This window comes from Emys orbicularis, chromosome 6 (assembly GCF_028017835.1).
Source record: "Emys orbicularis isolate rEmyOrb1 chromosome 6, rEmyOrb1.hap1, whole genome shotgun sequence".
NCBI classification, from domain to species: domain Eukaryota; kingdom Metazoa; phylum Chordata; order Testudines; family Emydidae; genus Emys; species Emys orbicularis.
Genome location: NC_088688.1, coordinates 69,215,058 through 69,232,436, shown reverse-complemented (window position 1 = coordinate 69,232,436; position 17,379 = coordinate 69,215,058). Strand labels below are relative to the sequence as shown.

General features: G+C 38.4%; 1 protein-coding gene across 1 annotated transcript in view; it reads right to left on the bottom strand.

Moving 5' to 3' along the window:
• Window positions 1-588: 588 nt before the first annotated feature.
• MAN2A1 (mannosidase alpha class 2A member 1) overlaps window positions 589-17,379 on the bottom strand; it is a 215,318-nt gene continuing 198,527 nt past the window's right edge. The window contains exons 21-22 of the mRNA XM_065406341.1: window positions 2,222-2,328; window positions 589-791 (exon numbers count right to left, since the gene is read on the bottom strand). Of these exons, the coding sequence (XP_065262413.1) occupies window positions 639-791; window positions 2,222-2,328 (260 nt within the window). The 3' untranslated portion in view covers window positions 589-638. The remainder of the gene's footprint in view (window positions 792-2,221; window positions 2,329-17,379) is intronic.

The window sequence follows — 17,379 nt, the reverse complement described above, 5'->3', positions numbered from 1 at the left end:
AAACTATGACATTCACAAAGTGATGGTAGGGCAAAAAGTGTTAAAAACTACCATTACTTACAAGACAAAGTCTCCGGTCTTTCACTTTACCACAGAATTCAAATCTCCATCCCATAGAATAAATTGAAATTCAATATGGAATAAACTGAGATTACTGTCACTTATATAAATGGTTTCAATTATTTGGACATTAGCTATTACACAAGAGCTTTTTATTCCATTTAAGTTCCAAGCTTTATTAGGGATTTCAACATTGCAATTATTTGTATATAAATTAATCAAGGCTCAGCAAAACAAGTCATTTAATCCCACTCCCTCTCCCTTCAAAAACAAAAAACCCCAGAAACCATTAATTATCATTTAACCTGAGATTCAATTTGTTGTCGAGAGGTTAACATCCTTAGAAATTTCTTCATGTGTTGCGTTAACTTATACTAATGTTGGTATTTTATGTAAAAACAAAAAAGTTGTTTGCAACATGGCTATTCACTGTGTTGGTCAAAAAAATAATTATAGAATGCATGTTTTCTCACAGTATCCAGAAGCTGGAATAACAATGTGCTTCTTTATTGCACGTCAAACTTAGAGGAAATATAACTGCAGATTCTTCTTCACTATATGAATATTAAAGCCAGGTTTCATCTCAGTCGAATCCGGAACGTATTTATCTCCATAGAACTCATATTGATCTCACTAATATTTCTGGCATCTGGAGGCGAATGCATCAAAGATAAAGATGTAGGTATAAGACTTTCAACGATTAGCTTATTAAAGAGTTTGTGCACCTTTATCTGAAAAATACAAAATTAAATAAAAGTCAATGATATTTAGAAAATGTAATACAAGTTTGAAAGCCAATTTTAAAGTAACTAACGGCTTGTCTACATGATATAGCAATGCGCACTATGGCTGTATAAATTCTAATGCACATTAGAGTATTGCACACTAACTGGCCCGTGTTGACCCTGCTGGTGTGCATTACAAGTTCCCCACTATGCATTAATGTAGTGATGTTTGAAACAGTACTACATGAATGTGCACTAAGGAACTTTTAGTATGCACCATCAAGGTCAACAGAGGCCAGTTAGTGTGTGACACATAGTGTTCATTGCTGCATCATGTAGATAAGCCCTTAGTTACTGTAAAATTGGCTTTCAAACTTGTATTGCAATTGCAATTACTGCACACTGCAGAACAGTGTAGACAAGCCCTAAGTTAACTTAATTTTAAACCTTTATAATGATCATTATGTCACATCTCATTACAGGTAACAGCATGCATGACAGAGAATCATAACACCAAAGTCATTGAAAATTCCTAACTGACCATATTTAAAATGTTATAAATTATGCTAGAAAGAACCCATTAGACACTAGTCACTTTGTGTCACATTTGAAAGCAACTAATTAAAATGTATCAATAAATAGGAGGTTTTATTATAGGCATTATGTTTGGCAATATTATAATGAAAAATTTAACCAAGAAAACATTTCATCTTGCCCTACTAACCTGCCAGACAACCCTTCAGTAAACTACTTCCAGGTTGGATTAAACCTACTCTGTGAATTTTATGGATTCATTAACACCAGACAAAATTCTATGACCCACCCCCCCAAATCTGATTACATAATCAAAGAATCAGAGATGGTAAATTCATTAATGTTTGTGAAGTGTTCAGATACCACAGAGATGTGGGTCATACAAGTACCCAGATACACAGAGAAGTTGATAGAAATGCTTGGGTTGCTATGCTGTTTGCTGCAACCTTCAAGGCAGCATTCACATGAAAGAATTCATATTTATGTTAACTAATCATATGTGCAGAGGACAAATACCTTTAAAACTGCATAATATAAGTATTTCTGTAGTAAAATCATTTTAAACAAAAAGCTACTATTTGAAATCATATTTACAGAAAGTTAATAAGACTGAACTCCAACCCGGAAGTTTATGGCAATGTTTTACTAGGGGTATTTTTACTTGCCAATACCAAATTAATCTACACACATCAGAATCTTCATATAGTTGTCAAATATAGACCATGTTACTTGGCTTTCAAAAACATTAAATCACAAGCATCCTGAAAATACGGCATTTTAAAAAATTAAATAAATAATTGTTCAACCAGAATTCATACCATAACTATTTTAAAGCATTTTAAATTAAGCATGTATGCAAAAATTACCTTATAAGCTAAAAATCCTTTAATATTTCAACATACCTTTCCCTGAGTAGTAGAGCATAATAGCCCTGTGTCTTTGTTTGAAAATTTACAGTCAAATCCTTTTCTGTGAAGGATCAAGGCTGCTTCATCAGATGGCCCAGAATCTGCCTGCAAACACACAAAATGTAAGTGTACCTTGGAAACTAAATGCTACAAACAGGAGACTTTTAGAACCTCAGACTAATCATTAGCATTTGACCTCTGCGCCACTTATGTTATGAATACCATTCTCCCTAAGCCGACAGAAGACATTTCATGTAACAGTTGTAAAAGGACTGAATGTGCAAGAATTTTCTTTATTTTTAAAGTATCTTAAAAACCTGGTCCTAAATTTAAATGCACTGGTAATAGTTGTATTAACAGGCTTCCCAGAATAAGCAAGGAAGTAAAGGCTTCATAATTATGCAAGCACACCTCCAGGTTTAATTACTGACCATGACTTTGGTCCCTGCCAACCTTTAATACTTTAGGCTTAGAAACCTAGCTACTAATCAGTTACAAAACTTACTAGAGACTATGACCAATAATGTAAACTATGAGATTAACTGTGCAGGTTGGTACATGGGCCTAGAACCCACAAGAGGGAATATGCGAGAGTTCAGGTACTCATTGAAACTCAGTTGTGTCTGATAAGCCCCTTCCATTTCTTGCCATTTGAACACAAAATGTGGTAGCATTTGGCCTTCGAGTATGAGATTAATATCTGGACTGCAACAGTTACTGAGCAGTTGGTCTGCAACTGATTGCCAAATTGCTAGGTGGCACAAATACTTCCTGCCTCTGATAACTGAGAAGAAGGCTGCTCGTAATAGGAGCCAAGAGTTCTAACAAGTTTGCTTCTATGCTGACTTCCTTGATGAGCTCAGCCTGGGGCTGTAAGACCCACAGATGGGCTTCTCAGCATAGGTTTGAAGCTTTTTCATTATGGTGGGTACATCAAGTCCAGAATACTAAGAAACTATTATTACAGAATATACACAGGGCCTCACCAAATAGGCAAAGCTATGGATTAGCTGCAGGAGAGACCTCTGAGGCGAAGTCCAGAGAAGCAAAGAAAGTGGAAACTATCTTCACTACCTTCCTATCAAAATTTTTCACATTGTCGGGTGCTAGACTGGTCTACTAGGGGCTGTGGAACAGAAAAAAGAGGAGTTTGGGTGATCTGTGGAAAAATAACTCCAGATCCAGTCCAACCGCTCAATGCACATGAATTACTGTGACTACAGCAGAGGGTAGCTTCTGCTTCATATCTAGCTTTTTTCCTTGACTTTAGTATGGCTTTTGATACTGTCCCACATGATCTCCTCATAAACAAATGGTAGAAATATAGCCAAGATGGAGCTGCTATAAGGTAGCTAGATAATTAGTTGAAAAACCATTCCCAGAGAGTATTTATCAGTAGTTCAAAGTCAAACTGGAAGAGCATACCTAGTGTGGTCCCGCAAGGACGGGTCCAGGTTCTGATTCCATTCAATATCTTCATCAATGATATAGATAATGGCAGAGAGAGAAAACTTATAATGTTTGAGGATTATAACATTATGGTAGGGGTTGGAAGTGCTTTAGAGGACAGGATTAAAATTCAAAATGATCTGGACAAACTGGAGAAATGGTCTGAAGTACATAGAATGAAATTCAATAAAGATAAATACAAAGCACTCCACTTAGGAAGGAACAATCAATTGCACACATACAAAATGGGAAATGACTGCCTTGGAAGAAGAAATGTGGAAAGGGATCTGGGGGTTATATGGATCACAAGCTAAATATGAGTCTGTTGCAAAAAAAGCTAACAGCATTCTGGGATGTATAAGTCGTAGTGTTGTAAGCAAGACAAGAAGTAATTCTTCCATTCTACTCCATGCTGACAAGGCCTCAACTGGAGTATTGTATCCAGTTCTGGGCACCACATTTCAGCAAAGATGTGGATAAACTGGAGAAAGTTCTGAGGAGAGCAACAAAAATTATTAAAGACGTAGAAAGCATGACCTATGAGGAAAGACTGAAAAAATTGGGTTTGTTTAGTCTGGAGAACAGAAGACTGGGGAGAGGGGGGACAAGGTAACAGTTTTCAAGTACATAAAACATTGTTACAAGGAGGAGGGTGAAAAATTGTTCTCCGTAACCTCCGAGGATAGGACAAAAAGCAAGGGGCTTAAATTGTAACAAGGGAGGTTTAGGTTGGACAATAAGAAAAATTCCTGTCAGAGTAGTTAAGCACTGGACCAAATTGCCCAGGGAGGTTGTGGAATCTCTGTCACTAGAGTTTTTAAGAACAGGTTAGACAAACACCTGTCAGGAATGGTCTAGTTATTACTTAGTCCTGCCCTGAGTGCAGGGGACTGGACTAGATGACCTATTGAGGTCCCTTCCAGTTCTACACTTCTATAATTCTATGATTCCTGTGCTCCTGGAGCAATCCCTTATACAGCTGGCCACAGAAACAGCTCACACAGAAGGGCTACAGGCTCAGAAACTGTTCAACAGCCCAAACTCTGCGTCTCTGTTTTCACAACAGAGTTCAGCAGTCAGATTACAGGTTCCGGGAGCTATACAATGATTCCCCCCCACTTTGAGCAACTTAAAGCCTTCTGGCAAGTAAGATTTCTGGCTGAGGAGCAGCCAATGGCAAGGCACAAAGAATTTGACAACACAAATAAAAACAGAAAATGAAAAACAGAACAATATATAAGACAAGAAGAGCAAATAAGAAAAAGCAGTCATACAGCAACAGTGCTAGATGTAAGGGGTACCATGAGTGTGCGGAAGGGGGTGGGGAAACGTAGTAAATGACATTTATCCATCAAAAGGAAACTCCAACAAAAGATTGGAAACGACTGATCCAAGACACTTTCAAATTCAACCATCACTGTACTGACAAAACCCACTGTGAATGTGGATCACCTGGAATAATGAAGATGAGGTTGAGCCTAAATCAACTCATTGTCATGTTTTGGGTACACCTGAAGATTCAGTTATTGAATAGAAGTTGCCACTACATCCAGAGATTCTGTCAATATCCTTGATGCAAATACCCTTTGCTGGGTGGAAAGACAATATCATGTCCCAACTGACTTCCTTGCTCAGTTAAGACTAAATGCATTTTCTATGAGACTCCTGTTATCAAGATCTTGAGGATGGAGAGCACTAAACCAAGTACTACAAGAAAACAACTATGGCATTCTGGATCACCTTATTGGTAAAACATCACCTCCCATAGCACAGTGTCTGATGATAGAATAAAATCCCAAGCATTCATTACTGACTGAAAAGATAGAAAAAATAGTGTAACTGATACCACTAAGTAGAACTTGAGCTTTACTTGAAAGTTCCTCATTGAAAATAAGATTCTTAATTACTGAATTGTGTGTACATTGTAGAATAGTATTAAACAGGTATACTGTGTTTAGTACATTTGTGAGTCAAGAATTTTTCTCTATATTGTTTATTAGAATAATAACTCATTAATATATTATTGACCAAAATAATAAGAATGGGATAAAAATAATCAATATTGAGTTTCTAACTATGAAATACCACACTTAGTTCAAAACATAATTTCAAAGTTAATTAAGTTACACTCAGAAAACTAGATAAAACATTGTTGTTTTGCACACAAAATAACAACGTCTGTGTAAAGAACAGGTTAGAGAAACATCATTGAAAATTCATAGTGCAGAAGCCTGACTTCCTATAGGGGTGAAGTGATGCTAGAAATGACAAGCCAGTCATCCAGTGGACTTAGCTTGTAGTCATCTGCATAACAAATGATGGTATGAATATTTCAGCTCAGTTTTAAATTAAAAATTATTCTAATTAAGAATTTGAATCTATTAAAATATAAATGTATTAATAAAAACAATTACATGTTAATGAATGGACTTCAAGTAAAGTATAGGCATGTCTATGATTTAGTAATCATATAAGCTATGCCTACGCTGCAGAACACTTGCTTCAGCATGTAGGGAACGTGTAGCTAAGACACCACAGCGAAATGCAAGCTACATCCACACTGCAGTGTATAGCTACATAATTCAGTGAAAGTCTCTCACAGGAGGGACGCAGCAGGAAAAGGTCCTGGCAACAGGTAGCTGCCAGAGCCTTTCCCTAAAGCCTCCATCCTAACAGAGTCTTGCACTGCAGTGGGAGACAGGGACAGGCATCGCTTGGGCATATAGAGAGCTGTGATACGTGTCTTTCCTCGCTTAAACAGTGCTTCACCATCTACATGACTATTTATACCTGTGCTGGGGGATTAGGGGGTGTGCAGTGTATGAACTCTACATGCTGCTGCAAGGACTGTGCAATGTAGACATACCCTTGCCTAGAACTATTTGTATATATCCATCCGACCAATGTGTAAAGGAGTGTAAGTAGGTCTAATTTATACAATGTGGTGGTGTAAAAGTCGCCTTCCCTCTACTTTAATCTATACCTCCTTACACCACCTCAGCATGTAAATTAGACTGAGCGTAATTAGGTCTAGGGGAGTGACTGAGTGTAAGGGAATCAAACTTACAACATCTCATACCTCACTTATGAATCTGGCTTGCTATGATTAATGTATGAAAATCTACTTTACTCTTCTCAGCTGTCAATAAAAATTAAATATTCTCAGTCCTGTAAAATTTTACACATTACTATGGGACAAAAATTGCTAAGCTACTGCACTATCAAATCTCCCAACTTTTCTGTACAGCTGTCAACCCCTTCAACACTGATTTAATTTTGAACCCTCGACAGTTTAACACTCTCAGGTTCTTGGCTGATAAAAACAAAAACAAAAAAGCCCCGTGCCATGAATTCTCATAAGCAGTATCCCAGGGCAACACTGCTAAGATTTTGATCTGAGTGAGGGAGAAGGGCCATTTAAACAATTTTTAAGTGATTACCATAAGACTTATAGTCATTTATTGGGAAGTTTAAGCAACACTATAAAGATACACATTTGCTATAAAAGAATATTTAAAAAACAGTTTTAAATGTCAAAAACTAATTTATTTATAGTACATCATTTTACATCAATCCACTTTTTTTTAAAGAAATGTTCCATATCCCTGAGGCACTACGACAGGAAGGTTGATGTTTTACAATATTAGGAATTACCATTTTTTCCTTAGAGGAACAAAATTTAAAATTGAAACAACATTTTATCATAGGATTTCTCTCACTTGCTCTTTCATGGACTCATTTTGATTTCTGCTGTCTTAAATCTAAATAATGCTTTCCTTGTAATTTTGTAGTTGAAGGTTCTTTTTAATATGTAAAATGGTAACACACTAACGTCTCTAAAATATGCATCAACAGCTAGAGTGGTGCAAAGAATTTATAATTGCAGGTAAGAAATATGTTTTGTAGGTTAGCAAATAAGTCATGACATTTATCATTTTCACTTTGAATTTTCTGACAAAAATGAAAGGTTGTTTCTTTGTACAAGAAATTCATTTCACTGTGTAATGCAGTTTTTGCTGTGGAAAAGAAAGGTTTCATACCTACAACTGTTATTCACTTTGCATACTGCCTCTGCAGATTTACACTTTGCAAGTGCACATATCAGTACTATAAAGCACTGATTGAACACATGCACCTTTGTGGTTACATAAAGGATCACAACCCCAACCAACCCATCCAAGCTCTGGATCAGCAGTGGCACTTGGAGACCAGTTACAGATAGGAAAATAGAGAATTCCCTCTGCAGATGTTCACAGATGGGAGTAAAAACCTCTTGAAGGAGGGCTGTAGCACACAAATGAGGCTAGCAATTTGCTCTCCTGAAAGAAGCATCTGCTTTGGCCTCTAAGGGTATGTCTACACTGCAATTAAAAACCCGTGGCAGGCCTGTGCCAGCTGGCTCGGGCTATGGAGCTGTTTAATTGTAGTGTAGACATTCAGCCTTGGCTGGATCCCGGGCTTTAGGATCCTGCGAGATGTGAGGGTCCCAGAGCTCAGGCTGCAGCCTGAGCCCCAACATCTACACCACAATTAAACAGCCCCTCAGCCTAAGCACCAAGAGCCAAAGTCAGCTGGCACAGGCCAGTCACAAGTCCCAGAATCACAAAATTAATGGTAAGTAAATTTATGAATTGAGCTGTTGTAAATGACATTGTAAAAATAAATCTGAGGGAACAGTGGCTTGAAAGAGTAGATCCTGGAGTTGTCAGTTATAAATTTACCTCCAAAGAAGGTGGTGGGTCCTGCAAAGGACTGATGTGGACTGGGCTCGTGTATCCGCCTCACATTCTGGTGAACACTTACCCCCACATCCTAAGTGCTTGAGGCTCATGTGAGGGGAACAAAGTCTTTGAACTAGAAGATAACGGGTTGCTATTGATGCCACATATCCTGTTGAACATCATGGTAGCTCGTTAATATTAAAATCACTGAATAACCCTATGTAGGAAAGGATGTGGGCAGAAGGGGAAGACATGGGCCCCTCGCATTAAAGATAGTATTACCTGTTCTAGAGTTATTGATAGTTCAGAAAGACAGGACCTATAATGCTTATGTATCAATGTACTGTCTGATACATCACAAACAGGGGCACAGGTGCGGTTTGCTGTGCAAATCAGATGAGGAAACAGGACGAGCTGCACATTCAACATCTATCTAGAATGTGTGGAAAAAATTATGGGAGATTTCAATCAGGGACACATGCTGGAGGTCTCATGCTGGTGTAAAACATCCTAGGAATTTCTAAAAAGTATAGATAACGTAACTTAAAAAACACTGCAACCACTCCAGGTAATTCTATATTAGATTTCATTCTGCTGGATAAAGATGTAAGATCATTGAATTAAAACTGATGGCTGCCTAGATTTAAGTGATCATGATCTAATTTCATTTGCTATGTGCAAACACAATGTAGTCCTGACCAGTAATATATACACTTGTTGCTTTAAAAAAGGGAAAATTTCCCAAAGCTAAAAACTATTATGAACAAAACTGAGTTGGAGGAAATATTAAAGCATAAAATATGAAGGATAATTGGGAATTGTTTACAAAGGCTTTATTAGATGCCAATCTCCACCCACCCATTCCGCAGTCAGGAAAGAGGTCTTCTTTGGTTAAAAATAATCATGGTTAGAGGGTAGGTGAAAGCAGCAATACAAAAACAAAAACAACAAAAACCCAATATGTAACTAATGGAAAAAGAAGCAAGTCGATAGTAAATAGTACACATCAGCAGTTAGGAATTACAGACCATCATAAACAAAGCTAAAAGTATCAGTGAAAAATCTATGGCAAGTAGGGTGAAAAACAATTATATTTTTAAAAATATATCAGGAACAAATTAAATTCTTACAATAGTACAGATCTGACACTAAACAATGACAGTAAAATTATCAATCATGATGCAGAAACAGGAGACATACAAGAATATTTCTGTTCTGTATTCAGAGGCCTGGTCTACACTACCCGCCTGAATCGGCGGGTAGAAATCGATCTCTTGGGGATCGACTTATCGCGTCTTGTCAGGACGCGACAATCGATCCCCGAATCGACGCGCTTACTCCACCAGCGGAGGTGGGAGTAAGCGCCGTCGACTGGGAGCCGCGGCAGTCGATTTTGCCGCCGTCCTCACAACAGGGTAAGTCGGATCTGATACGTCGAATTCAGCTACGCTATTCGCGTAGCTGAATTTGCGTATCTTAAATCGACCCCCCCCTGTAGTGTAGATGTAGCCAGAAAGAAGCAGAATGGCTGTATCCATATCTTACAGGAGTAAGAAAATACTTCCCCCCCCCCCATCAGTAACTAGGGAGGCTGTTAAACAGCAACTATAAAAAATTAGTGGGACCAGATAACTTGCATAGAAAAGTATTAAAATAATTGGCTGAGGAGCTATCTGAACCATTAATATTGACTTTTAACAAAACTTGGAACACGGTTAAAGTTTTAGAGGACTAGAGAAAAAGCCAATATTTTGCCAGTGTTTAAACACATGGACAAACAGGATGACACAGGAAACTATTGGCTGATTAGCCTAACATCAATTCCAACTATATCATGGAAAAGCTGATATAGGATGCAATCAGTAAAGATTTAAAGCTTGAAACATAATTAATGCCAACCAATTTGTTTTTAATGGGAAATAGGTAAAAAACAACAACACTGTTTCTTTTTATTTAAATCACAAGTTTGGTTGATAAAGATAACTGTATTGACATAATATACATATTTCTGTAAAGCATCTGATTTAGAATAATAGAAAATTAGGGTTGGAAGAGACCTCAGGAGGTCATCTAGTCCAACCCCCTACTCAAAGCAGGACTTAATCCTGCGTGACGTTCTAATAAAAAAATTGCGCTATAAAAAGTCAATGCAGCCATTTTAAATTAATTAAAAACTGGCTAACTGATAGATCTCAAGAAGTAATTGTAAATGCAAATTGTTGTCCAATAGTCTAGTGGGATCCTGCAGGAATCTGCGGTTAGCTCAACATTCTTCAAAAATCTTCAAATGACAAAAAATTTGGTGGAGTGGCAAATAACGACAGGATCAGGTGGCCAGTTATATAGACCACCCTAGATCTCTTGGTATGGTCGTATCATTTAAATACCATGTGTTTTAACACAGCCAAATGCAAGATCATGCATCTAGCAATAAAGAATGAAGGAAACTAAGAGGGAGTGTGTGATTGTATCCTGGAAAGCAGTGACTGTGAAAAAGGGCTAAAGAGTTCTTGGGCATTAGGAAATAGTGGGGTCAGAAACTCTTTCTTCAGTGTGCTTGTGGCACCTCTTCTATGGCCCCCTATAGATGGAGGAAATCTTCCTCCAATAGGCCTCTCTCATGAGATGGGTCCCCAAAGAGGAAGGAAGAAAGGAGAGGAAAGTGAAGTGGCCTGGTGCAGAACTGTATGGAACAACCTTTGCAGGTATGTTTAGTACTCAACAGTTGGAAGTAATCCTGCACCAGGTACTGATAAAGGAGAAGACATAAGGTCCGAAGGATGGAGGCAAAGGTGCGTAGTTTTCAACCATCCCACCAAAAAGCTGTTGATTGGAAGCCAAAGTTCAGCTGATGAGCAGTGAGGAATCCTCCTTCTATATGGACATCTTTTATTAGAAGCAGGCTTAGTCAAGGAAGCAGACTGGCCACCATCTCGGAGGCTGCATCCCCTTGTTCCTGCAGAAAGGGAGACTTTTGGAAGCCGAATGTTGGATTCAAATGTTTCCTTCTTATAGCGGACAGACTTAGTAAGCTCTAAGGATCGGGCACCGACCTGTGTTGTTCTGATCTTTTCCAAAGGCCTCGGCCTTCAAAGGATGGTCTTTGATGTTCTTTTGTGACTCACTCAGAGGACCTTAACCAGAAGTACCTTCCCTAAGGCTATATACACTGTGACGTTTTGTGGTCCCTGAGTCACATATATCTTTGGTTATAGCTCTCACATTAGTATCTGAGGCATTACAGGCTCCTCTCACTGAGTTTTCTCTAGCATTCAACTTTGGTAATCAAAGGCTTCTTAGCCTCTTTTTACTTCTCTGGTAAAGAGTGCAAAATGGGACTCCTGGTGTCCCATAGTGTGTAGTTATATCAAGATGTCATGGCCTGATAATTGGCTACATGAAAACCCAGGGAGTGGAGCAAGCAGGTCTTTCTGTCAAAAGTGCTCAGTTTGTATCCTTTCCTGTCAGAGGGAAAAGAGTGAGATGTCTTGTTACCATTGGCAAGTTCCTGTGCGGTAGATAACACCACGGAGTGTTGCTTAAGAATGTTATAGTGAAAATTGATGACCCTCAGTAGGTACTGGGTACATTCTGCCAGCTCTCTGATACTGGTGGTGAGGAAAACAAGAAAGCCAAATGTCCTTGGATGAATTAAGATGGCCTGGATTAATAGGAATAGTCAATTTATCTTCAATATGCAGCTGCAAAATATCAAAAAGAGGATCAATTCTGTTGCCAAAACACCTGGTTCAAATTGAAGAGTGCTAACCATTAGCTCCAAAAGTTCATGGAATTGCCTTTGTTCATCCAGGAAGAAGCCCGTCTGATCCTCTTTGACGGGTGACTTGTCAACTCCTTCAGAAGGGGGTCTCATCCCACTCATCAGGTACTGACAATTCTTCTTGAGGAGAAGAAATGCCAATGCAGGTGCAGGTTGTGATTTTCAATTCTGAGCTCTGCAGCTCAATACCATATCCCACAAGTGGGAACATATAGAGGTTCTCAAAAAGAAATGTGTCCTATAGTTAGAGACTAAAGAAACTCAATATACTTAGTTTATCCAAAAGAAAGTCAAGAGATGACTTGATCACAGTTTCATAAGCATCAAAATGGGGAAGTGATTTCTAATAGTAGACTTCTCTTTAATCAATCAGAAAAAGTCATAATGAGATCCAGCGCTGGACTGGATGGTTGTCAAGATGAAGGCAACTAATTCAGACTAGAAATGAGGCACAAATTTTTAACAGTGAGGCTAATTAACCATCAGAAGAATTTAGCATAGGGATGTGGAGCATTCTCCATAAAATGAGGACTTTAAATCAAGCTTGGATATCTTTTGTATATGCTATACCTGAAACATAAATGATGGGATTGATGTACACATTATTGGGGGAGGTTCTTTGGCTTGTTTTATGCAGATGACCATAATGATCTTTCTTCTGGCCTGAATCTCTGTGAATATATGATCTGAGGAAGGAAAGAGACAGGTGGGAATGTATACAGGCTGCATGAATCTGATGTAGGAGAAATGAATGGTCAGAGTACCTGCCTGCTCTTGACAATAAAGAAGGTATTTGGCTTTGCAAGGAGTAAAAAAGTTCTAATTAGGGTTGTCCCCATTTTCTGAAGATTCTTTTGATCACTTATGTATTTTAAGGGACTATTTATTCAGATGTCTACCTCTCAAGTTGTCTCTGAACGATTCTCCCTGATCCCAAATGACTCCTTGTAGTTGGGCACCTTAACACTGGAGTTGCCATACCCTTTCCCTTCTCAAGTTCCAAAGGACTCCACAATAGGCACTCTTGCCTCAATAAGACACCTCCTTGGGACAGATTTATTAGAACAACATAGTGTAAATAATCTATAACAAAGTCCCCAAACAGTCCATCTTTCACCCACCATGCATTAGTCCTTAAAATCCCATGACATCTAGTCCATTGATGTAGCACATATCATAGTCCACCACATCTGGGCTCTTCTTCATTCTTGACCCTACAGGTCACTACAGGAACCAAGGAGGATGGCTTCCCTACCTGCTGGAGGCTACTTTAACACTTTCTCTCCTGAGATTTCATGGAAAGACTTAATTAAGCCCTCTGATATTAAGTTTACTCTGCAATATCAAGTATTTTCTTCTTGAAGAAAGGCTCAGGTAGACCAAAGATTTAGTTGCTAACTTGCTCCCTTAAGTTTTAAGAGTTTCATCATCTTCTTGCTAAATAGGTCTGAACCTTCAAAAGACAATTTAAAAATTTGGATTTGAGGGACAGGCTGGAGGTCCCGAACTTAACAGCCATTGTATTGATCTTGTGGCAGCTCCCAATGAATAGCTAAATCATAAAGTAAAAACTGATCTGGTCATCAATGACTGATAATTAGTGGTATGGAGAGTATTAGAAAATTATAACTTTGACCCACATAACCTAACCTCTTGGGACACTCTTCTGAGGTAAATAGAAAGATTTACTCCACTACATTATTGTGATTAATGTGCACAAGCCTTGTCAAGTAGTGTCAGGCTAAGCAGTGTTAGGCCTAAAACTTCCGGAAGTTGTAAAAAGCGGGTACAGTTAAATCCTGCAAGCATAAGCATAATCTATCTAGGAAGCTTCATAGACTAAAAAGAAAACTTTGTAAAGATAGATACAAACTTCTGGTTACTATGCTCTGCAACCAAATACCTCTTTAAGCTAACTCAAGCATTTTTGAGTCTAGCAAATTGACCACAATTAGCCGCATAAAGAAGAGATAAGCTGAGCACAGGTGCACAGTTCATAAGATCAAGACAACCGCAAATACCACACTAAAACATTTGGCCACCTTGATTGGTTAACCTGTTTTAAAACACGGCCAGCAAATACCATATAAAAAAGGTACAAAGACGCAAGTGTGTGTGTGTTGACCTAAAGGAGATCACTCTTTGTCAGGCTCACATGCACCCCCTGAACCAAAGGGACTTACGCTTCACCGACCATCTGTACTTGGCCAATAAAAAAAATGGTCAACTAAAGGCAACTTATCTTTGGAAAAATGCAGGGTAAAATTTTGGACTAAAAAGGTCTGGTTGTGCTCGAGCTAGTTAATCTTAAATCTGTATTAATACTATAGTTTAATTATATTAGTAAATTGTTTAAGTTGTTTAAAGATAGTAGTAGTTAACAGTTAATCAATATATAGAAACTGTATATGTTTTTGTGCCTTGCTGAAAACAGGTACAGCACTGGTAAAGTTAGTAGTTTGTAAACAATAATAGCTTTGCATGTCGCTGTGGCTGTCTTCAGTATAAGTTGTCATTCAGTTTATCATAAAAAAGCCAGTAAAAGTTTATAAGTTGTTAAATAAGTTAATAAAAAGGTTAAAATTAGTAAACTATAGTTAATTAATGTATCAGTATTGCATATAAATTTGTGTTGGTTGGAAATGGTTACAATACATGTAAAGTCACTAGGCACATTCTGTCTGTGTTGCCTTTATGGTTGTAAGTCGTTAAAAACCTTTCTTAAGAAATAATTAGCTGCTTAGTTTCTCTTTTGCGGACACTACTCAACCTCATTACATCTGTGTTGGGTGGTGGGATGTAGCAATCACCCAAAGTCCCCCTAGGGTCCTGATGTATGCCTCCTTCTTCCATTAATCTCCACAATTATGTGTGTCAAACCTATACATCCCATTGAACCATTTACTTCGAGCTGAAGCTCTCTCTTCACTGCAATTCAAAAGGTCCAGAGACATAGATTGGCAGGACTGAACAGGAAGTCACTCATCTTGTGCAGTAATGATGGTTCTTTGAGATGTGTCCCCCATGGGTGCTCCACTGTAGGTATATCTGTGCCCCTGCACCTCTAATTGGAGATTTTAGGTGGCAATGTGCATTCAGCCTTTACATGCGCTCTCCCTCCCTCCTGGCTATCTAGTGCCATGCAGGCGAACCCCCTTCAGTTAGATAGCCCTGAGGCAGACCACAAGAGAGGGAGAATCCATGTATGGGCTGAATGGATACTGTTACCTAAAATCTCTGATTAGAGGTGCAGGGGCGCAGATACATCTACAGTGGAGCACCCATAGGGACACTACTCAAAGAAGAAGTAGGAGCTCATGCTAGACTGGTCAAGAGCAACTGAGCTCCTTCATCCCTATCTGCTGCCTTTCCTGGCCAGCTTTCAAGAGCAGCTCTTTCCCAGACTTTCCCCCCACCTCCCTGTTGGTGCTGTGGCTACTGAGCACTCCAGAAACAGAATGAGGAGAGTGGCTTCTTCTCTCCACCCCTCAATTTCATGTTGGTCCAACAAACCCAGCCTCAGGGAACAGTCGTCTATTCAACTCCCAACCCTCAATGACCACTGCTGAGCCTGCGGCACCAGCTCCCAGAGGTTGTGGTGAATTAAAAGAGGGAGGAGGGGCCAACTGTCCAACGGGGGGATTGAGAGAGGGAAAATTGACAAGAGGGGAGACAGAGGGAGAAATTCATGGACAGTTCATCTATTGGACAAAGAAAAGGAGGTTGCATACAATGTACTTTAAGAAATTATTTTCTTTACATGCATCATTTAACTTCACTGACTAAAGAGGATCATTATGCAGTTGGCCAAGACAGCAACATTTACCTCTTGCCCATGAAATTTTTACTTCCAGCCCACATACTAATAAAGAATAATTTTGCCCTCAATACAGAATGAGTTGGACACTCCTGCATTATATTTTTATGATGTTGAAAACAAAAGTATTCTTAAAACAGATTGACAGAAGAAATAGTCCAAACTTTTCCCCTGAACTCCAGTGATTAAAAAATGACATGTTAGAAAATAGCTGATAGAAATAAGCACAAATTGGAGTTAAAAAACTTATATAAATGTAGTTTGTTTTTGCCAAAATATGATTGGTGAAATGACTTCCAAGGACCTCTACCACAAGTTGGCATAATGATGTATAAGAAATTCTTTGAAATGGAAAAAACACAGCTATGTTTGGGGCATTGAAATTATTTTTATTTGGTTAAAGTGATGAGACACATGACTGACCATGTCCCTTCTGAAAATTTGAGAGCGCTGCACAAAGGCATCTTCGGGACCTTAAAATCCTGAACATCCTAATCTCACTCAAGGGACAATACTTCTGCGTAAGGACTCTGGTGAAGCCCTCGGACACTCCCAAGTCACAAAGATTAGTGAGGATGTCAGGCCATCACCACTGGATTGACTGGAATGTATGATAATAGTTTCAAGCCATACTTTCTCTTAAATGTTATTTCACCTTTATTCTACTCTCTCTTTCCTATCCCCCTTTTTGGCTTCTGTGTAATCAAGATCAAGCTTGACTGGTTTTGTATCAGCTGAAATCCATGATACCATCATATCTAGCATTACAGGTTAAAGCAGCATAAATAACCTTGTTCAATTATCAAGACCTACCAGTGGCTTGAAGTTTCAGAGGGTGAAGGGCACAGACCTGTATATGTAACATATTCTGTCTCCAGCATGTGAATAAAGCAAATATCAGTGAGACAGAAGATATTGTCTTTTCTATTCTCTTATTCCCTCTTGTGTGTTTGTCATGCTTGTTTACGGAGCAGGAATAATTTTAACAATAACTATTTATCTAAGAGAGAATGGACTCTTTGTTTGCCCCAATAAAAACTTAGTATCAGCAAGATTTTTAAGAGACATTTTTCATTCTGAAGGACTTTGCTAAACACAAATTAAAACATTTCCAGAATTAACAGCTATTCGACTTTTAAAGTCAAATATTTTAACGTCTGTTTTCTTTGTTCTCTTTATATGCTTTATAAGTATTAGAATGGACCTGTAGAGCGTGGTTTCTACATTATATGCAGGGCAAAAGCTCATTATACATACCCATGAACCATAAATTAACTCTTATGATAGTAAAACAAGAGTTCTAGTAAAAAACAAACATTTTTAAGGCGGATAACCTTTTATCACATCTTCTTTCATTCCCATCCATCAACACAACAGTAATGAG